At 60.9% G+C, this 22,549-nt stretch overlaps 1 protein-coding gene across 1 annotated transcript in view; it reads left to right on the plus strand.

The window, feature by feature from the left end:
- CSMD2 (CUB and Sushi multiple domains 2) overlaps positions 1 to 22,549 on the plus strand; it is a 489,398-nt gene that overhangs the window by 139,336 nt on the left and 327,513 nt on the right. The window contains exon 4 of the mRNA XM_049094020.1: positions 18,099 to 18,293. Coding sequence (XP_048949977.1) covers positions 18,099 to 18,293 — 195 coding nt within the window. The remainder of the gene's footprint in view (positions 1 to 18,098; positions 18,294 to 22,549) is intronic.

Genomic DNA, 22,549 nt, shown 5'->3' on the forward strand with positions numbered 1-22,549 from the left:
CACCACCAGAGCCCGCCCTTGCACCCCGGGGACCTGGTCTGGGCTCTGCTACGCCCCTCAGAGGGGGCCTGTGAGGGTGACATGAGGGGCAGCGGCTGTGGGGGCCCTGCGGCCAGAACTGCCGCCGAGCCGGGCCCCACGAATTTGCCGGATGGTTTCCGCCGCCGCAAAGGGAAGCGGGTGCCAGGCATTCACCAGGCTCTTGCTGCCCGCCGGGGTGGGTGGCGGCTGCTTTGCACCATCTCTCGCTCATCGCCTGAACACTCTTGACTGCACACGCCTGTTGCGGAGACGAGCTCAGAAAGGTGGTGCATGAGGGTCTGTGTCCACGGGGAGGACCGTGGCCCCCGGGCTCCCTGCACCCCCTCCCGCCCCCACGGCCTGCGAGCCTAAGCCTGAGCCTGGTACAAGCCCCTGTCCCCGGTGCCTGGCACAGGCCCCTCTATCGGTCATAAAATAAATTAATGAATAATTAGGAAAAACCGGCTGCCGGGGAGCAGCGAGGTTGCGAGTCAGCGGCCTGGTAGTGTCCGTGCGGGTGAATCTGGCTCCCACGGACTCCATGCGTGGAATCGTTGAGCGGGTTTGCCAGACACAGAGCACGTACGAGATTCTGGAAAACAGAGGTAGACTCGGGGTGAGACGATCCTGGGGGTCCTTCCTCTGGGGATCCCCGGAGGCTGTGAGCTCAGCAGGAAGAAGGGCGCAGGGGACGGCACAGCGCCGGGCCTCCCAGGGACGCCAAGAGGGCCCGGGACCCCGAGGGCTGCTGCCCCTTGGGGACCGGAAGCCCCGGGAGATGAGGCTTCGTTTACCCCGTCCACCTGCGTCCTGGGGGTCGGGAGCCGCAGTGAACAAGACGGTCGCTCCCTGTGTGAAGACACGTCAGGTAAATCATGTCGCTTCAGGTTGGGGCAGGTGGTGCACAGAGACGAGGCACGGAGGGTAGTGAGCGGGGCGGCCTCAGGGAGGGGGAGACACACGGGCTCGGGCAGGGGAAGGTGCAGGGACTCAGGCAGGGGGAGGTGCAGGGGCTTGGGCAGGGGGAGGTGCAGGGGGCTTGGGCAGGGGGAGGTGCACGGATTGGGGCAGGGGGAGGCACACGGGCTCAGGCAGGGGTAGGCCGCAGGGGCTCAGGCAGGGGAGGTGCATGGGCTCGGGCATGGGGAGGCACAGGGGCTCAGGGAGGGGGAGGCACAGGGGCTGGGGCAGGGGAGGCGCAGGGGCTGGGACAGGGGGAGGTGCATGGGCTGGGGCAGGTGAGGCACAGGGGCTCGGGCAGGGGAGGCGCAGGGGCTGGGGCAGGGGGAGGTGCATGGGCTGGGGCAGGTGAGGCACAGGGGCTGGGACAGGGGGAGGTGCAGGGGCTGGGGCAGGGGAGGTGCATTGGCTTGGGCAGGTGCATGGGCTGGGGCAGGGGAGGCACAGGGGCTCGGGCAGGGGGAGGTGCAGGGCTCAGGCAGGGGGAGGTGCAGGGACTTCGGCAGGTGCACTGGCTGGGGCAAGAGGAGGCACAGGGGCTCAGGGAGGGGGAGGCACAGGGGCTGGGGCAGGGAAGATGCAGGGGCTGGAGCAGGGGCAGGCGCACCGGCTGGGGCAGGGGAGGTGCAGGGGCTGGGGCAGGAGGAGGTGCAGGGGCTGGGGCATGGGAGGTACAGGGGCTTGGGGAGGGGGAGGTGCATAGGGAGGTGCAGGGGCTCAGGCAGGAGGAGGTGCAGGGGCTGGGGCATGGGAGGTACAGGGGCTTGGGGAGGGGGAGGTGCATAGGGAGGTGCAGGGGCTCAGGCAGGTGCACCGGCTGGGGAAGGGGGAGGTGCAGGGGCTGGAGCAGGGGAGGTACAGGGGCTGGGGCAGGGAGAGGCGCACGGGCTCGGGCAGTGGAGGCACATGGACTTGGGCAGCAGAGGCGCACGGGGAGGTGCCCGCAGAGGGCCGTGCAGGGCGTCTGCATGGGTGGCCGTCCGCCTGGGGAGGTCAGGAGCAGCTCGAGGCCCCCAAAGTCGGGGACACACGGGGCGGAGGGGCAGGTAACCAACAGTGCCGCCCCACCTGCCCGCAGGCTCAGCCGGGACCGGGGTGTCCCGTATTAAACCTGGAAACATCCAAGGCCGGGGACCAGGTTGGTGACATGGAAGTAGGGCCGAGGCTCATATTCGGGTTAAGGAGACGGACCTCTGAGCGCCCCGTGAGCGGCCCATGCAGCCCAGGACCCTGTGGGCACCCGCCTTCACTGCCTTTCGGGCCTTTGCGTCCCATCACGTTGGCGATGAAGCCGGCGGCGCCACACCGTCGCCTCACGCGTGCCCTTCTGCATTTTCCGACCAGGCTCGCGGCAAGCCAAGCAGAGCACCCCGTGGGCTTCCGAGCGGGTGCCAATCTTTTCCGTCCAGGACAAGAGGACGCTCTTGGCAGATGTCCTTCTACGTGTCGGAGGCGCCCGGGCCACCCTGGAAGCCGCACACCTGGCCTCACGCACCTGCTGGGGTGGGGGGGGTGCAGTGACGCCGGGGGGCGTGGCCTCCAACACCTGCCTCGTGTCCAGGCCGCGTGACAAAGTGCCACAGACGTAGCGACGTCAGGTGCATTTACTACGGCGCAGTCTCCGCGGTCGGGCTTCAGGGCGCCGCAGGGCTCGCACCCGGGGTCCCACAGGGCTGTAGTCCGCTGTCGGCCGCGGGGCCGGGGGCTTGCCTGAGGCTCAGGGCCCTCTCCGCGGCTCGCGTGACCCTTCGGAGAATCCGTTTCCTTGTGGCTGTGGGGCTGGGGCAGCTTCCTTCTGGAAGGTCAGCGGGAGAGAGTGCTGCTCCAGTCGCTGGGCACCAGCCCCCCAGCCTCCCCTGATCAGGCCAGGCCCACCCGGAGTCCTTGCCTTTGGGACTAACTCGGCGCCAGCTGATCGGGGCCATACTTGCACGCGCCAAGGAGCCGTTCAGCGTTGCCAAATACCTTTTTCTAACGGTGCGGTGAGAGTGACACTCCATCCTAGTCGTGGGTCCCCCCCACACACCCCCAGGGGGAGGGAATCGAGGGGGTGGAACCACGGGATGGGACTGCCGGGGCCCAGAGCAACCGTGTAAGAGGCGCTTTACGCACGGCGATGCGCTTCATCGTCGGAACCGCCCTCTGAGACGGATACAGTCGCCGTCCCTGTGTTACGAGTGGACAAACCGAGGCTGCGGAGGCTGAAGATCCCGCGGCCTGGAGGAGCCCAGGCCATGATGGCTCGATGGCAGTCAGGCAGGGAGGAGTCAGGCAGGGAGGAGGGGGCCAGCCCACCAACCCCAGCCAGTTCACACAGCGTTGCCATGGAAACCCTGCAGGAAGCACCACTTAAAGGGCCTCTGATGGTTTTTTTCCAGGGTCACCTTGATGGGCGTGGGGGGCGGGAAGCCTGGGAGGTCCCTCCACCCAGGAACGCACTCACAGGCAGTAGGAGAGGCTTGTCACCGCCCCCGAAGCAGGGAACACGGATCCGGGGAACCATCCGATCCCCGCGGTCATGGTGCTGCCCCTCTTCACCTCCCGAGGGCCCTCCCGCCTGCTGGCCTGGGCCCCGGGCGTCCTCGCGGTGCCAACCTCAGAACCTGTGACGCCAGGACGTGTGCTCTCCGTGGAAGACACGTCCCCCGGGGGGTATACCGAGCCCCGCGGATGATCCCAGCTGCCACCATGGCACACAACGTCCCTCCCGAACACAACACCCCCTTGCCCCACCTCTCAGAGGGAGAGCCACCCGTGCCGACCCACGAAGCAGGAGGCCTGGAGCTGTGCCGAGGATGACACTGCTGATCCAGGCCATAGCCAACTGGGGCGACGTCTTGCCAGGCCCCACGCGAAGCACTTGGTGTGCGTTTTTAATTGCTCACGTGTGAATTCACTCAACAAACGTTTATTGAGCGATGACGCCGTGCCAGGCCCTGGGTCTCGCCGGTGGAGCCGTTGGACAGTGTCCTGCTCGTGCGGAGCTTGCATTCTAGCCGGGGCAGACGACGCGGGGAGACAGAGTAAGCAGAGGGGAAAAGATAGCTAACTGTGGTCGCGTCGTGCAAAAACTCGGGATGAAAAGTGTTGCAGACGAGGCCTCGGGACTCCTTGGTGTGTGTGGGGAGCGGGAGCCTTCCTGAGCGGGAAGGACAGGACAGCAGGGGCGTGCGTGGGGCGGGGGCTTGGCCGCGGCCCAGCTCCTCTACCTGGAACGCCCGTCCTTCTCGCCAAGACCAGGCCTGACGCCTCTCCCAGGAGAGCCCTCCGCGGCATCGGTTCCTGTCATCGCCGAGGCTGTGAGCACAGCCGGAGGGGCCGGGCGGGTGGCCGTGGGCCGGGGGCCTGGCCCGTGGTTGTGTCCCGGGCTCCTCCCGGGCTGGTAGGGCCGCTCGGCCCCTCTGCTCTTGCGCTCGGGAAGGCGTCGACCCTGCCTGGCCCAGGGCAGGTGGCGGTGGACCCAGGGACGCCCCTGCCGGCACAGCCAGCATCTCCCGTGCAGCGTCCGGCTATCTGCTCTCTCCCAGTGCTGGCCTCACCCACGCTGCCCGGACGCCCTCCCCGGCAGGCCCCTGGGGCTTCTGCGAGATCACGTCCCAGATGTATTGGGATTTGCACCCGGGCTGTCTGTGTCCGGGGCCCCTTGCTCACCCATGTGCTCTGCTGACGGCTCCGCGTTAACCGCTAACCCACTGGCAGTGGGATGCCGGCACCCCTCCCCGAGCCAGGGAGCCCTGTGCTTGCCTGACCCCATGGCCTCGCAGCCCCCTCGTACGTAGCTCGTGATCTGTGCCAGAGCTGCGGGCACCGCCCCCCGTCTGTGCCCAGGTGACAAGAGCTTCGACCCAGCAGCCTGGTAGGCCCCGTAAGTGTGGGGATGGGGACGCTGGCCTCCCAGAGGTACATGCCGGGGGAGGAGACGGCCGTCAGGACGAGTGCATCACCCAGGAGAGGCCGCGTGGAAGATGATTGTCATTTGGACACAGCGTAGGCTGTTTGTCGTACATTCGGGAGGAGGTGTGGTGCCTGCTGCCGTGTGGATGGATGCGAAAGCTACGGACGGTCTGGGCCTGTGAAGTAAGCATGTTCGGGTACGAGATAATGAGAGGGTATCTGTGTGTCTCTGTTTCTCTGTGTGTGTTTGTTTCTGTATCTCTGTGTGTCTCTGTGTCTCTTTGTGTGTCTCTGTCTCTATGTGTGTCTCTGTGTCTGTGTGTGTCTCTATGTGTGTCTCTGTATCTCTTTGTTTCTGTGTGTCTCTGTCTCTGTGTGTCTCTGTGTGTCTCTGTCTCTCTGTATGTCTCTGTGTGTCTCTGTCTCTGTATGTCTCTGTGGTCTCTGTGTGTCTCTGTGTCTCTCTCTGTGTATCTCTGTATCTCTGTGGTCTCTGTCTCTGTGTGTCTGTGTCTGTGTCTCTGTCTCTCTGTGTGTCTCTGTGTGTCTCTGTGTCTCTGTCTCTCTGTGTGTCTCTGTGTGTCTCTGTGGTCTCTGTCTCTGTCTCTGTCTCTCTGTCTCTCTGTGTCTCTGTGGTCTCTGTCTCTCTGTGTCTCTGTATCTCTGTGTGTCTCCGTGTCTCTGTGTCTGTGCGTAAAGGAGCGCCTTCGAACGACGGATCCACGCCCGTGTCAGGCATAGGACTCTGTGGGGTCCCCAAGCCAAGCAGCTCGTCGGGGGCAGAGCCAGTTCCGCCTCCCAACCCTGGAGGCCCAGGTGCATGGTCTGCACCCGCACAGGAGACCCCACAAAGGCTTTGGACTTTAGGGTGACCGTCCGGTGAGACCCCAGAGGTGGTCAGGGGGTCCCAAGGCAGCTGACGGAGACAGGAGGGCTCGCAGATGTCCGGTGGGGACCCGGCCGCAGCGTCTCACCAGTGCCGTGCAGTCGCCATGTCCCCTTCCCCTGCAGAAGGCCCAGGAAGTGGGGGGACACAGCGGCTGGGCGCCCCCTTCTCAATTCCTCTCTGGGCCCCTCTGTTGAATTTTTCTTAGAAAAAGGGCAGCCAGGGGGCCCAGATCCTTCGGAATATTGGGCTTCTCCTGCCAGGATCAAGCCAAGGTGCGTCTTGCCTCAAGGAGGGAGACAGCCGTGAGGTGTCCCAGGGCTTCTGGGCCCCGGGCAGGGAGCGGGTGCAGGAAGTGGGGCCTGGGGCCCGTGCGGGCCAGGGGGCTCCGGTGGGCTCGGGGCTCACACTGCCTGCTAGCCAGCAGGGTCGGGGGGATGTAAGGCCCAGCCCTGGGAGGGGACTGCGGAGGGGGGGGGGGGGGCGGGGACGGGCAAGGGGAGGGGCCAGGCATGCGGCGGGGGGTGGGGGGGTGGGGACAGCCCAGCGGGGGAAGGGTGACTCCCACAGGGCCGCCTCACCCCAGGTACGGGTCTCAGCCTCCTGAGCACCTGCCGAGCCAGGGGGGGCCGCGGCCTCTGCAAGCTCCTTTGCCGAGACTGGTTCAGGGTCGGTGACTCCCTGCGGCGGGGCCGGGCATAAACCTCGGCAGGTGCCGGCCTCCGAGGCCCAGGGCCGTCCCGTGCCAGCCCCACAGGGCCTGGGCCCTGCCACGCAATCCGTGTCCTTGCCCTTGTGTGACACGTGCTGCGTTCGGCAGGGAGTGCGAAGCTCACTTCTCGGATGACAATCGATCCCAGTCCTCAGAGCCGCCGACCAGGGGGCCCTGAGAACCTCGGGCCGTCCCGGCTTCCGGAAAAGCAGAAGCATGGAAATGCCCAAGGGGGCTGATGTTTGCAAAAAAATAAAAAATAAAATCCTGTTAACCGGGAAAGTTCCATGTAGATGTGCAGCGTCACGGCTCCTGCCCTTTCCCGGGGGTGATGATTGGCGTGAACCAGGCAGCGCAGGCTCGTCTCAGCCTAGCATCTCGCGACTCCCAAGATGTGCTTCATAGAACAATTGAGAAGGTACTAGGTGTTTCCAGGGGGAGGACGGTGGGGGCAGCCGGGGGTGTTCTGCATCCCGTTCCCGGGGGCTCTGGTGAAAGCGGGCCCCGGGAGGCTGCTCTCCTGAAGACTCGGGTACGCTCGGAGCAGTGGCTTCTCCCGGAGGACGGACTTTCTGGAGTACTGGGGAGCTTCCGTCACCTGCCGAGCGCTCTCCTCACGGGACGTCTGTCTCGTCCTGGGGAGCCTGCTTGGCCAGCTTCTCCGGGCTCCGCAGTCGGTCACACTCAGCCCCGAGCTGCACGGCGAGCTGTCCCAGGGGCATCTTGCAGCGTTGCCCCGCGGGCACCAAGGATCCTCCGCCTGGCTCTGTCCCCAGCAGCTCGGCGGCGCCGGGGCCGGGGGGTGGCGGCTCATCGGCTCATCGGAAGCCACCAGCTCTTGACGTGGGACAGCGACGCGATGGTGCAGAGCAGATGCTGGAGGCTCCCGTAGGGACCGACCCGGGGCAGCGGGGCCCACTGCCCCCCGTAAGCCTGCTGCACCTCAGACGTAGGCAGGCCCCGCCCGGGAGGCTCTGCGCGTCCCCCTGCACAGCCGCCGCCTCCGCCCTGTTCACCCTCGTGTTCTCCTGTGTCCTCTCGTTTTCCTCTTCCCCTTGTTCCCAGAGACATCCCTGGTCCCGTAAGTAGCTGAGGATGTTGATGTGGAGGTGACTTCCCTCTGGGGCAGGGTCGCCGAGATTGGCCGATCAAAATATAGGGTGGCTGCATAGACTTGAATCTCAACTAATAAATATTCCTTAATATAAGTATATCCCAATCATCGTGTGGGATAGACTTACACTCAACCCCATTCCCCAAACCCTCCGTTTGTGTTTCTCTGAAATTCACATTTAACTGGGCATCTTTTGTTTTCACTGGCAACTCTCTTCTGGGGCCTAGGGTGTTGCCTTTATGGCCAGTAGGGGGAAGAGGCTTTGGGGGTCGTGTGCTTACCAAGCGGCAAGGAGACATCGACGACAGCCCCTGTGTGGCCCCCGCTGGTGGGAGCATCGAGGCCTGCACAGACCCTTGCTCGCTGGGGTGGGGAGATGGGGCCGACGAGGATCCACCCGGGCCTGGGGGGCTGCCCTGGGTCTGGCAGAGGGAGCCGCCATGCAGGGGCCCAGAGCTGGGAAAATGGCCTTGAGGTTACAACCTAACGAAACACACGGCACCAGCACCGCGGTCAAGTGGTGTGGTCAAGTGAGTCTCGACCCCAGCTCTGACCCCAGCCAGCAGTGTGATGCTGGGCCGGAGTTAGCCCTGCTGAGCCTCCTCCCCAGCCCCCAAAACGGGGACCGCATGGGATCTCTGTCCAGGGAAGATGACATAGAAGAGCCCGGACAGCTGCGCAGGGTGCCTGGCTCGTGTTGAGCATCCAGGCCATGACCGTTGCCATCATCACATCATCACAACGGAGCCTTCCGTTCTCTTTCCCGTCGTGGGGTTCACGAATGCCAACCCCAAGAGCAGCTCGAGGGCTGAGACGTACGATTCAAACAGGACGGGGATGCCTGGGTGGCTCAGTGGTTTTGCACCTGCCTTTGGCCCAGGGGGTGATCCTGGAGTCCTGGGATCAAGTCCCACGTCGGGCTCCCTGCATGGAGCCTGCTTCTCCCTCTGCCTGTGTCTCTGCCTCTCTCTCTCTCTGTGTCTATCATAAATAAATAAAAATAAATCTTTAAAAAGAAAAAACAGGATAGTGGAGACTGAACCCGGCAGGCCCTTCCCAGCAGCCAGCACAGCGCCGCCCTGCGAGTGGAACAGGAAGGAAATGGGACTTGCGTCTCTGTCCTCAGGGGCTCAGTGCCTTGCTCACCCTGCCCGCTTCCTGCCAGTCTCCTCCGTCCACGACTCCCGCCTGCTTGGCTGCTCTCCTCCTGGCCCGTTCCATCCTCGATGCCCAGGAAAAAAAAAAAAAAAAAAAAGTTGTACACCTGAGCTAAGAGCAGGACTGAATCCACTTAGTTCCGGGCTGCCAAACCGTGGCCCGTGGGCTGGCTGCCTGTTTTCTCAGTAAAGTTTTATTGGAACATGTGTTGTCTGTGGATGATTTTGCACTACGGTGGAAAAGTTGACTCACTGAGACAGAGACCATAAGGCGAGGCCAAAAATATTTGCTATCTGGTCCTTTACAGCAAACGGTTTGCCAACCCTGCACTAGTTTGTGGCTTTATATGTATATATTTATGCTAATACATAATGCACATTCTTATATTTATATAATATACATTATATATATACACGCACACGTATAAAATTTATTCAACACGTTCCAACAAGGCACCCTCTCCCTGCCAGGCATTAAGTCAAACAACAGATAAATGCAGAATAAGTCATCCCCGCCCCTCGGGGGCGTCCAGAGATGAAAACAGACACCTAAACAAACAATTACAGGCAGGCTTAGCTGCTGCTCGGAAGCCAGCAGGTTGTAAATGAGTGGGTGAGGGAGTTGCAGTGTTGTAGGATGAGTGCAGGGACGTACGTGTGACGGGGACTCCAAAGTAGTTCTCGAAGCGGGACCCCTAAACCCCAATCATGTCGGCTGTAGGGTGTGAGGTCACAAGATGACCGGATGACCAGGAGGGCCCCTATAATCATCGGGCTGGGAGAGTTCCAGGATTCGGGGAGCCAACTGCCAGTGGCACCGTGCTTGCATTTGCATCCTATCACGATGGGCTCTCCTGGGATTTTACAGTTTATACAAGACACGAAGGGTTTCAAGGAAGGCTGCACAGGGAAAGTGACGTGTAAGCACGGCTTTGAAGGGTGAGTAGGAGTTCTCCAGATGGGCAATTTGGAAGAAAGGCAAGATGTGCTTGGGGAGCCTGGGCTTTAGAATCGCAACCCAACCGTGGACAGGACAAGATTGGGGGAGCTCGATAAAGCCGAGGCTGTCGGCCAGGGTCACATCATGGAAGGATGGAGCTGCGTGAGTGTCGGCCTTGACGTATCCTAACAGCAGTGGGAAAGCTCTCGAGGCTTTCTTTCTCTTTCCTTTTATTTTTATTGCACTTTGAAATCGCTATTTGTTCTTGTGTTAATCACGCAAAAGAACAGAGGGCCTGCATTGGTCCGTGTGCCACGTCGGGCACGTGTGTGCGCCCAATGGGGTGAACAAGGCAGAGCCATGGTAAATTTGCCATTCTAGAATGCTCCCTCCAGAGTCAGTGGGGACCGTACTTTGGAGGGAGCAGCAGCAGCAGCAGCAGCAAGGAGATCAGAGTGGGGTGCAGAAGTCCGGGGAGGACGGATATGAAAGGAGAGGCAAGGATGGGACAAGTGTGATTTATGGAGCACCGTGAGGTCCAGGGGAGAGGCCACACTCGCCTGCCCCCAGAAGTCAAAGTGCAGCCTCAAGCAAAGCTCTGGAGATTGAACAGTTCACAGCTCAGAGAGAGAACTCAACGGGGTTAATGGAATGACCAACATGATAGGCCACCGCGAGTGGCTGTCAGTCCCAGCTCTGCTTTGCAGACCGTGGACGAACCTAGGCTCCACTCTGAAACCCTGACTCAGTGGGTTGTGGGATGGGCATTAGTATCTTTGTAAACCTGCCCCCACGACCCTGATGCTGAAGGTTGCAAAGACTGCAAAGCTGAGCCAAGAGAGCATGCTCACGGGGAGAGCGTGAGCCTGGCACCGGACAGGACAGGGCTCTGTGAGCTTTGTGGGTGGCGTACCCCGCCCACGGGCAGGCGCCCTATAAGGACGCTGCAGGATGCACGGGGCCCGTGGACCGTAGGCGGAGTGGTCGGTGCCCGTGCGACCCGGTGCAGATGCAAAGTACTGGGGCCCAGCACCCAGGTACTGCCGCGGAAACCCAGCCATGTACCCCCCAGCGAGCCCTGGGCCCTGAGAAAACGCCCCGGCCTCTCGGCAATCATGCCCGTCTCAACGAGGGATGATGACAGCATCTCTGTCGGGGGGCGGTTGAAAGGGTTAAATAAGATCACCGAGTCCTCCAGGAAGCTTTCATCAAAGCATTCCCATAAGTGAGGTGCGGTGTCCCAGGAACTGGGGCACAGACGTGAACCAAATAGGCTAAACACTCTGTCCGTACGGAGCTTCCATTGCAGCAGAGGGAGACCAAGGATTTCAAGTGTGTCAAGTATATAACGTGTCAGACGGGCCGAGAGGGAGCAGAGCCCGCAAGTGGAGGCGGTTCTCCGAGGATGGAAATGCGGATGGAGCACTTGGCCCTGAGGAGAGCACATAGTAAGTGTGCAGTAAATTGTGTTTACGAGGCCAGAGGGAGTTTGGTAGGAGTAAGGGAGTTACAAAGATTCGCTTTATGAAATAAGGTCACGTGCGACGCAGAAGCGCCTGGCACAGGGTAATCGCTTGGAAGATGCTGGGTTTCATTCCTCCCTCCCCTGACCGTGACCCCCCACCCCACCCAGGAAACACCGTCTCCTCTCTCCCATATTGAGGGGTGTGGGACGTGCAATCCTTCTCTCTGAATCCGCTTTCCCAGCCATCCTGCCCCCTAGTATCAACTGTACGGCCATGGAGATGAAACAAGTTACTTGGTGGAAGATAAGAAACCAAAACACACGGAGGGTGCTTGTCCAGAGAGCGTAAATGACTCTTCATTGTAATCCGGGAACTAAAGTCTCAAATTAAAAATAAAACAGGGCACAGTGTGGCTTCTGCCACACTCCAGCCACAGAGGAGATTCATTGTCAGACAATCACTGAGAATAATATGTTGATTGGCAAGAGCCAGGCTTTGTGGAAGGGACAAAACTCCCCGCAGCTCATCTACAATGGAATTGTTCAATGTCAGGCACAGCTTTAATAGCATTGTTCTGCGCTGCGCTGGATGTAAACATCCCACTCTTCATTTTGTAAGCAATCAAAGGGAAGTTTTATAGACGGGAGAGCGTGAACAGCTATAATATCTGTGCCAGAAAACACACGGGCAAAATAAAAAAAAAAAATCAAAGAATGCCGCACCTCGAAAGGCCTGCTTTGCGGCTTATCTCCCATCTCCCCTGTCCGTCCAGCAAGTTGCGCATCAGACACATCACAAAGGCCCACGCTTTAAATGTTGCCCTTGACATTATTAAAAAATACAAGGTTAGTAAATCAGACGGGAGGAAAAAGAAAAAAAAGGAAGAAAGAACCAGACTGCTAAATCTGGACAGTCAGGTATTCACCCTTCATCTTGTCACGGCACCTGCAGTAAAGGAGGGGGACTGAGGAGCCCGGTGGTCGAGCACCCACTGTGTGCTGGGTGCTGTCTGGGTCACAGTGCAGTGAGGGTGCTGATCAGTGGAGCCAGGAAGACCGGTTCATGGCCTAGCTCTGCCGTTTCCTAGAATTGCCTAACCTTTCTGTGCCGCAGTGTTTCCATCCGTAAAATGAGCATGAAAATGACACCGAGGATCCAGGTATCCCACTGGATGGTTTTGAGGATTAAGTAAAATAAATTTGTCGTTGGAGGGGAGGGCCGAGGGGCTAAAACATACCAGGAACTGAGCAGTGGATAGTATAGATCTAATATTCCGTAATCTGCACCCCAGCCCTTCTGTAGGTTGAATCGGATCCCCGAAAAGATATACTGAAGTTGTAGCCGCCTACAGCTGTGCATTTGACGTTACCTGGAAACCGGATGTTTGCAGATGATGAACCTAAAATGCGCCCATTGGGGTCCTAACCCCAATGCAGAATGATTGGTGTCAAATAAGCCCATTAAATAAAATATAAAATACACCAGGATGATCGGTGTCTTTATAAAAGGCTGAAACTTAGAGACACCGAGAAACACGGCACGTGAAGGCAGAGGGCGGGAGTGACGTGTCTGTGCGCCAAGGAACGCCAAAGGCTGCCCGGGGGCCCCCACAAGCTGGGAAGGGACAGGGACGTGGCCCTGCTGACACCTCGGTTTTGGGCTCCTAAACCTGCACGTTGTGAGACTATACGTATGGGTCGTGTTGGTTTTTTTTTTAAGCCGTTCCAGCGTGGGGTGCGTGGTTTCAGCCCCCGAAAGCTACTACGATCCCCAGCATGCGAAGGACACGGATTCTTACCTTCAGATGAGGAACTGAGAGACAGTGAGAGGGCAGAGGGGACGGTTGCAGCTCACGGTCACAGCGGGAGGAGGCAGCCGAGCAGGGCCCACGCGGTGCAAGCCAACGCCTGCCCGGCCCGGGAGCCGCGACGGGAGCCGCGACGGGGGCCGCGACGGGAAGGCCGTGCTGCTGGGGCGCACCCTCGGCCGTGGAGGGCCCGCGGGGCGCTGGTTGTGTTCAGCTCCTCTGAAGAGAGCGCGAGGGGTAGAGGGCGACTTTTTAAAAAGAATCGGCTTTTATTTATAGTGACGTTCCAGTCATTAATTTCGGAGGAAGAAAGCCCAAAGCAGAAGCAGGTTCATTAAAAAATTTGACATTAGTAATTTAATTAAATTGGTCTTTGCGTCTCTTTGCGGAAAATGAAATGTTAATTCTACACCGGTTCTCATCCCATTTCCCCGCTTGGCTCCCTCGCTCACCTCTGCTTTCTCCTCCAAATGTTTACCTGACCCACCCCCCCACCTGCCCCCCACCTGCCTCCACCTGCCCCCCACTGCTGCCCACCTTCCTCCACCTGCCCCCCACGTGCCCCCACGTGCCCCCCACCGGCCTCCACCTGCCCCCCACAGGCCCCCACGTGCCCCCCACCGGCCCCCCACGTGCCCCCATGTGCCCCCCACCTGCCTCCACCTGCACCCCACCTGCCTCCACCTGCCCCCCACCTGCCTCCACCTGCCCTACACCTGCCTCCACCTGCACCCCACCTGCCTCCACCTGCCCCCTACCTACCCCCCAACCTGCCCCCACCTGCCTCCACCTGCCTCCACCTGCCCCCCACCTGCCTCCACCTGCCCTCCACCTGCCTCCACCTGCACCCCACCTGCCTCCACCTGCCTCCACCTCCACCCCACCTGCCCCCACTGCCCCCACCTGCCTCCACCTCCACCCCACCTGCCCCCACCTGCCTCCACCTGCCCCCCACCTGCCTCCACCTGCCCTCCACCTGCCTCCACCTGCACCCCACCTGCCTCCACCTGCCCCCTACCTACCCCCCAACCTGCCCCCACCTGCCTCCACCTGCCCCCTACCTACCCTCCACCTGCCCTCCGCCTGCCTCCACCTGCCCCCCACCGGCCTCCACCTGCCCCCCACCTGCCCCCACCTGCCTCCACCTGCCCCCACCTGCCTCCACCTGCCCCCTACCTACCCTCCACCTGCCCTCCGCCTGCCTCCACCTGCCCCCCACTGGCCTCCACCTGCCCCCCACCTGCCCCCACCTGCCTCCACCTGCCTCCACCTGCCTCCACCTGCCCCCTACCTACCCTCCACCTGCCCTCCGCCTGCCTCCACCTGCCCTCCACCTGCCTCCACCTGCCTCCACCTCCACCCCACCTGCCCCCACTGCCCCCACCTGCCTCCACTTGCACCCCACCTGCCCCCTACCTGCCCCCCACCTGCCCCCACCTGCCTCCACCTGCCTCCACCTGCCTCCTACCTGCCCCCCACCAGCCCCCTACCTGCCCCCCACCTGCCAACTCGCACAGACACTCACAGCCACCGGCTCCGCTGATCTGGGGAGACTGTGGCACCAGAAGTGGGGATTCCTGGGAAACTGGTACCAGCAGCAGGGGATCATGAGAAACTCTGCTGGAGCCAGCAGTGTGGGATCATGGGAAACTGGTACCAGCAGTGAGGGATCATGGGAGACTGTGGCACCAGTAGCGGGGGAATCCTGGGAAACTGTGGAAACCACCAGCGTGGGATCATGGGAAACCGTAGAATCCACCAGCGTGGGATCATGGGAAACTGTGGAATCCACCAGCGTGGGATCATGGGAAACTGTGGAATCCACCAGTGAGGGATCATGGGAAACCTTGGAATCCAGCAGTGCGGGATCATGGGAAACTGTGGAATTCGGGCAGCGTGGGATCTCAGGAAACTGTGGAATCCACCAGCAAGGGATCATGGGAAACCGTGGAATCCACCAGCGTGGATCATGGGAAACCGTGGAATCCACCAGCGAGGGATCATGGGAAACCTTGAAATTCACCAGCGTGGGATCATGGGAAACCGTGGAATCCACCAGTGAGGGATCATGGGAAACCGTGAAATCCACCAGCGTGGGATCATGGGAAACCGTGGAATCCGCCAGTGAGGGATCATGGGAAACTGGAATTCGGGCAGCGTGGGATCTCAGGAAACCGTGGGATCCAGGAGCGCGGGATCATGGGAAACCGTGTAATCCAGCATCGTGGGATCTCGGGAAACCGGAAGCCAGCAGCGCGGGCCGAGGGGAAGCTGGCAGCCAGCCGTCGGGCTTAATCCGATGGGCAGGACCGGGACGCGGAATAGAGACCAGTTGAGGGTTGGTTGAGGCGGCTTCGGGCTTCGGGCTTCGGGCTTCGGGCGCGGAGGGAGGGAGGGAGCGGGAAGGCGCGCAGGGCCGGGCTCGCGGGCTTTCTCGGGGGGCTGGGGTACGGGGTCGTGTGTGGGGGCGACAGGTGTTAGGGCAGGTGACAGGCGGCCGCCCCGCCCTCGTCCGGGTCTGGGTGAGGCGCGTTCAGGCCCCCGCGTGGGTCCTGTCTCCCCGTGACGTCCCGGGCGGCCTGCTGGTGGCGGGAGACCCCTGAGGCGGCCGGGGTGGAGGGCGCCCCGCCATTCTGTTGGCGCCCCCGACCCCGTTGGTCCCGCCAGCCCCGCCGGCCGCCGGGATCGTGGGTACCGCGTGGGCGCCCGCAGCGGGGACGGGAAGCTGGCAGGAAGCGGAGGTGGCCAGTAGAGTGTGGGACCCGGGAAACGGAGCGGGGGTCATGGGCTGCGGAGGCGGCCAGGCTGGAATCACGGTGGGAGACGCTGAGGGGGCAGCGGGTGGGTGCTGGCCGGGTGCTTCCGTCTGGGTCCTCAACCCCGTGCAGGCAGCTGGGCGCCGGGAGCTCCGGCTCTCCTCGGCCCAGGGCGAGGCCCTGCCTGTGTCCTTGGCTGCTCTCCTGGCAGAGTAGGCCCATGACCGACCTTGGTGGCCTGAAGGCGGGAACCGATGCGCGAGCCACCCCGCGACAGCTCTTGAGGGCCACGCCGTGATGTCACAGCAAGGCCAGCGGGCCCAGGCTCCCGGCACATGTGCAGACCGGGCCAGGCCCCTGCCCTGGGGTCCTGCGACGGCCACCGCGCGTCTGCCGCTGCCTGAGCACCCGCCCCGTGCCGGGCGCTGGCCCCACGCGCCACCCGCGACCGGTAACCCCAGTGGGTGCTGCTGTTCTCCTTGCCTATTGCAGGAAGGCGAGGCTCCCCGAGGTCCCATGACTCAGGCCCCAGAGTGAGACCGAGCAGCACCCGGTACAGACCCAGGTGATTCCAACGTCCGCCGTTGTCTCTGCCACGAGCTCGCTCCTCCTGGAAGGGACGGAGAGAGAGAGACAGACAGAGAGAGAGACAGAGAGAGAGAAAGCCTCCCGTCCGAGGCTTATGGGGCCCCCAGAGTTGGTGGAGAGGGTCCCTGAAGGCAGCAGCACGGTCGGGAGTCGGGCCCAGCAGGGCTGCGAAGCATCTAGATCCAGGCTGGCCCCGCCTCCTCCCTGCCATCCCCACCCTCTTGTTTCAGACTTCTGGAGCTCCTAGATCACGTCGGTCTCAGGGCCTTTGCGTGATGTTTCCTTCTCCTGGAACGCTCTTTGGCCGAGCTAATTCTCTTGTTGTTGTTAAGATTTTATTTATTTGAGAAAGAGAGAGCACGAGTGGTGAGAGGAACAGAGCAAGGAGAAGCCGAGTCCCTGCTGAGCAGGGATCCCAATGCGGGGCTGGATCCCGGGACCCTGGGGTCATGACCCAGGCTGAAGGCAGGCGCTTAACCAAGAGAGCCCCCCCAGGCGCCCCAGATCTCACTAATTCTTACTAATCTCTGGGTTCAGCATGGATGTCGCCTCTTCCAGGAAGCCGTGTCCAACTGCCCCAGATTGGGTTTGGTCCCTTGCTTGGTCCCTGTCCCGTCAGAGCACATAATAGCCTTTAATCGTGCACATCTCACTGAGCGTGCACTGGGTGCTCAGGCTCCCAAGTGTTGTACTCCCGCGTGTGCCAGGCTGTGTCCCAAGCACTTAGCATATCTCAGCTCGTTTAATTGTCATGAATATCCAGTGAGGGAGCAAAGTGGTGCTGTGATGTGCGTGTGGCAGAGGCGGAGACTGGGGCACAGGAGGTTAAGAGGCTCACTCGGGGGGGGGGGGGCCCTGGGGGGTAAGCTACCGGGCGGGCTGTGTGTGCCCCCGGGCTCTGGAGTCTGTACTCCCTGCCGCCCTGCTCTTGGGCCTCTCAGGGACGCCTCAGCGAACCCTTGCCAGGTGACGGCCACCTGCTTGGATGGCGCTCTGGACGTGGCTGTGAGCCCTCGGCCTTGGCCTCTGGGGGCATCTTGGATTGGCAGGAGGTGGCCCTTCAGGACACAGGCAGTTCTGACTTTGGGGAGAAAGGCAGAGGCTGGGGGAGCTGGGTTGGGCTGAACAAGCGACTGAGGCAGGGGCCGCACCCACCCTGGCCCCAGATGGGCGGGTCACAACGCTCTGGCACCTTCCGCGACTCCCTGTGGGTGACGGGAGCACACTCGCGGCTGCCCGTGATTGCTTTGGCTCGGGTCAACGCTGTACGTTACCTTCTCCTGCCCCCCCCGCCCCCCCCCTTAAACGGGTCAGTCGGTCAGGACTCAGGCTCTGGTCTTCCCGCCTCTGCCTGTTCCGGCGCTAACAACCCCTTCAACTGCCCCAGCCCGCTGGGCCACGGCCCCCCGGCTGCCAGGGCACATGCACACGAGAGAAAGGGCCCTGGTTAATGAGCACCTACCCTGTGCCCTGCTCCACGTCCCTTCCCTGGTCGTAAGGGCCGTGGATCGGAAATGGGGCAGCTGAGCCCAAGGGATGGAAGTGGTCTCCCCGGGGGACCCCGAGTGATGGGGCGGGCGTGATCCGGGGAAAGGCGGGGGATCCGATGTCGGGTTACGAACCACAGGCGTGGCTCCCCCCGAACGGGAGGCTGCGAGCATCAGGGGGCCCGGCACCGAGGGAGGGCCCACTGCCCACGGGGGACGACACCCAGGGGTGACGTGCTCAGGCAGGCGCCGCACGGGAATGGGGGGCCAGCGTCGCCCACTCACAGGCCGTGACCTCCCTCTCTTGCAGTCCTCCCCAGCCACGCGTGTGGGAACCCGGGGCGGCTGCCCAACGGCGTCCAGCAGGGCTCCACCTTCAACCTCGGAGACAAGGTCCGCTACAGCTGCAACCCCGGCTTCTTCCTGGAGGGCCACGCCGTGCTCACCTGCCTCGCCGGCTCCGAGAGCAGCGCCACGTGGGACTTCCCCCTGCCCTCCTGCAGAGGTAGGTGGCCGGGAGGGCCCTGGGCCGTACCCGGAGAGGGCTGCTGCGGCTTCCCGGGGCCCGGCCTTCGGGGGGCAACGCCGTCCACCCCGGCTAGGTTGGGGGTACTTGCTGCTGGCGACCACTGAGGGCTGGGCCCCCGCTCTTCTAGAGGTTTCTCAGCCCCATGTGACCTTCCAGCGCTCAGCTGTGCACTCTCCATCCCTTTCAGTAAACTCCTTTTCAGCCAGTCTGCCGTCCCGTCTGCAAGAAACACGGTTTCATTTCCATTAGGGAGCGTCCACGTGCAAGGATCTCCTGAAGCTTTCCTTCCTGCCGGCCTCCCCCCGGCAATTCTTTTTTTTCTCCTATAAATTTTCTGTAAATTCAGCCTCTCCCTGCGTCAGAGAGCCCTCCTCCAGCCTCCAGACATGCTCAAAACCTCTTGACCCCAGCAGCGCCCCACCAGAACCCACCACCTCCCTCCGGGGCGGCTAGGGTGACTGGTTTTCCCAGGAGTTTCCCATTTTTAGCTCTGAAATTCCCACACCCTGGCCGTGCCCTGAGCCCCCGGCAGACCGGGATGGTGGGGCACCCTCTTCCCGGCTGATTTCTTATTGCTCGTCCAGCCCAGAATAACGGAGTCTGTTTCTAATTCTCCATGCCTCTCATCTGATGATAAAAATAACACGTGATCATTTTCAAGTGATCTTAGAAAATTCAGAAAAGAGTAAAGAAGAAACAAAATTTTAATGATTTTTGTGTGTTTCCTTCCTACATTCCAGTCCATGCTGCACTCTGTGTATATCATGCACATGTGTGTAATTGTGATCATTGCCACGTGTAGACTTTTTTAAGCCACCTTTTAAAGGCTGTGACATGATGCTCTAGGCTTTCCTGGACTACGAGAAGCGCCCAGCATCTCGAAAGCTCCATCCAGCCTTGCCTCTCCCCCACCCCATTTCCCACTTACGTGTCTGTAGACTGGCCTTTGGCCCCAATATTCTGTATCATGTTGCCCAATCAGATGGGAACTGTTGGGGCCCTTCCTTTTCTTGACCTCTCAACAGCCTTTTGCACTATTGACCACTCTTTTCTTCTCGAAACTCTCATCTTTAAATTGTGTGGATCCCAAAACACTCAGACATAGGTCTTGGAGGAATTATTTCAAGGAGTTGAGAAATGACTGGAATGTGTAGGTCTCCTTGGGTTCAAGTTTTACCTTTCCCTTGGAGGCAAGTTTTCTGTAATTACTACCCAAAGACTAGCTCGGGGAGACTTGCTCCCTCTTCCCGTCATGTGTGCACAGCCTCTGTGCCGTCTGTACCGGGGGCGGAGAATATTGGCACGTGGATCTCTTCCCTATTCCCACGCCACAGACGGATGTAATTAATGGGTCATAGCACCCTTTCTTGGGCCTACACATGGCTGTGAGCGCCTTCCCGACAGACAGGCCCCACGCGGCCAGTGTGAGCTGCCACCTGGCCCCATGTTTGTTGATTCCTCCTCAGCCACGTCCGTCCTTCTTGATGGAACCCAAGGGAATGAGAGCCTCCCTTCTTACCTTCGCAAGTGCTCCTCTCCGGCCCCATTTCTACCTTGGGACGTGCCTTCTCATCATGTGATTGTTACCAGGAACGGCCCCTCCACACGAGTGTGTGGCCCTGAGTGGCCACCCACAGCCTAACAACTGCTCTGCTCCCTACTGTCCGCTCCTCTTAGAGCATCCCTCCCCACCCCCTGCTCAGAGCATGTCCCAGCTGAACACTCTGACTTTCCCAGGACGGGGGGGTCACGTGAAAGAGATACAAAACCTGGAAGTACACGAAATCAACTACTGGAGTCGTGAAACAAGACCCGCCGTTCTCTTTCCTCTTACGACACTGTAACTATCATGCTCTGTTAATAAGAAACTAAAAAATAACGGGAGCCCAAGAACGAGAGGCAGAGGAGCCTCTGCACCCCATCCCGTGCAATATAACCCTCCTCGACAGCCGTCCCTCCCACAGTAGGAATTCACTTTCCCTCCCGGGACCTTCAGGACCTTCATCAGCTTTAGCCTCCTCTGAACCTGGAACTCCCTGCCTCCCCGGGGTTCTGCTCTGCAGACCTGGGAACTGGGACTTGCGTCAACTTCTTAGGCACCAGAGCCCCGTGGCCTCTTGGCTTTGCCATCTCCTTACAGGCGAAGGGTGATGTTGTCCTGAACAAAGAGGGCCTTCACCTGGAAGGAACTTGGCTGGCTGGGGAAAGGCCTTTTTGTAAATCAGTGTAGTAAAAGATGAGTGATGAGGGCCTCCTCCTGGAAGCCTTCCTTTGCAGGTGGGCGCACGGCCCCCAGTCGAGGGCCTGCACGTCCAGGCGTGGGGGTGGAGTGGGCTAGGGTGATAGTACGCCCCCAGCACTCACAGCACAGCAGTGGTTCATGGGTGTGTGGGTGCCTTTTGGGGACATGACTCTCCCAAGCCTCTTCCCTTCCTCTTGGCCTCTCACACGATGACGATTCTTCCCCTCTGCTCCCCAGCCGTGTCCTCAGTGCCCTAGGGCCCAGCATGGACCTGCTGCTGGGAACATCCTGCATCTCTTGGGATTTCTCATCCACCGTGTGGCTTCTTTTTTTTTTTTTTTAAGATTTTATTTATTTATTCATGAGACACAGAGAGAGAGAGAGAGAGAGAGAGAGAGGCACAGGCAGAGGGAGAAGCAGGCTCCCTGCAAGGAGCCCGATGCAGGACTTAATCCCGGGACCCCAGGATCACACTCTGAGCTGAAGGCAGGCGCTAAACCCCTGAGCCCCCCACGGGTCCCTCCCACCCTGTGTGGCTTCTGTCTTGCTTGGAGGAGACTCTCCAATGTGTGTCTCCTACGCTACAGACCCACATGGGTATCAGGCTCAACCGAACCTCTCCCCGGAGTGTGCTTCCAATGAGGCACGTCCAAAATCTAATTCTTTCCCTTTGCGTGGTTCCTTCACTGAGGCGAAGAGTGTCACCACCCATGGTGACCAAGCCAGATGCCCCAGTGGCATTTACAGTCCCCCCCCCCCACGCCTGGCCATCAGCCACCACGTCCTGACACCTCTCTCTCTGCACCAGTACTCACCTCCAAGCCTCTGCCCTTGTTTGGTGCTCTGGCTAGGGACGGTCTGGACTGCCTCACGTCTTGTGTGACCCGTCCCACCGCAGAGCAGCCCTCGCTGGCCGGCCGGCCGCCACCCGCGCCCCCACCCCCATCCTAAACTACTCTGAACTGCTGCAGTGGACTCCCTGAGCCAGGGATCCGACAGTCATGCCGCCAGCGGCTCTTCATCACCGACGAGGTCAAGGTCAGGCTCCCTAGCAGGGGCAAGGCCCTTCCAGAAAGAGGCCCAGGCTGATCTTCCTAAGTCTTTCCTGAGAGCTTCCAACGTAGCGGCACCAGAGAATGCTTTCCTCTGGAACACACCAGGGAGCCAGCCAATGGGGTCGCATATGACTTGCAGAAGGCTCCGGGTCCGGAGGCTCCTGGGGGCCTTCGGGGGCTGCGGTGTGGCACCACCACGCGCTGCCCGGTGGGGGACAGAGGGCTTGCCCACTTCTCGAGCCGCCAGCGCCTCCCTCATCCTCCGGGCCTCGGGTCCATCTCTGGTTTCTAATTCCCCACAAGCTGTCATCTGAGAAGTGTCCGCGGTGAATTTCCGGAAGCGGTGTTCCAAACCCCACTTCCTTAGGAGGCCAGGCTTCCCGGGAGCGGCGGGTGCTCATCATGTTCTGCACGATGCCAGGAGCCGCGGTCATGCCAGAGTTAACGGTTCACACTCAGGAAAGATTAAAGCCTTTTGGCCTCTTTTCCTCTGGTGTAGACCTCTCAAGGGCTGGCATCTGTGAGTAGATAAACCTCATCCACTGGGCAGTGGTCCGGAAATACTTGCTGAATGAGTGGCTGGCTGGCCGGGTCTGATTCGCCGCTGCATCGTGTGGGCGTGCAAGCCCGAAGGCACATTCCCAGCCTGGTCAGCCCAGAGCCAGTGACACACACTCAGCCCGAGGCCTCCCAGAGCAGGCCGGGGGCTAGGACACGCTGCGTGCCCGGCTGACAGGTAGACGTAGCACAGACAAGGCAGGAAAGAGGACCCACTGGGACATCGGGGGGCAGAGCGGATGTGCCACTGAGCTCCAAGGAGACCCATCCCGAGGCTGCTGGCTCTTTGGGTCTTGGCCTAGCTGGCAGAGGCACTTCCTGCCGCTTTGTGTCACCCCGGAAACCTCGTCAAAGGTAGAGGTCCCGGGGGCTCTGAG

Source organism: Canis lupus, chromosome 15, assembly GCF_003254725.2.
Source record: "Canis lupus dingo isolate Sandy chromosome 15, ASM325472v2, whole genome shotgun sequence".
NCBI lineage: Eukaryota > Metazoa > Chordata > Mammalia > Carnivora > Canidae > Canis > Canis lupus.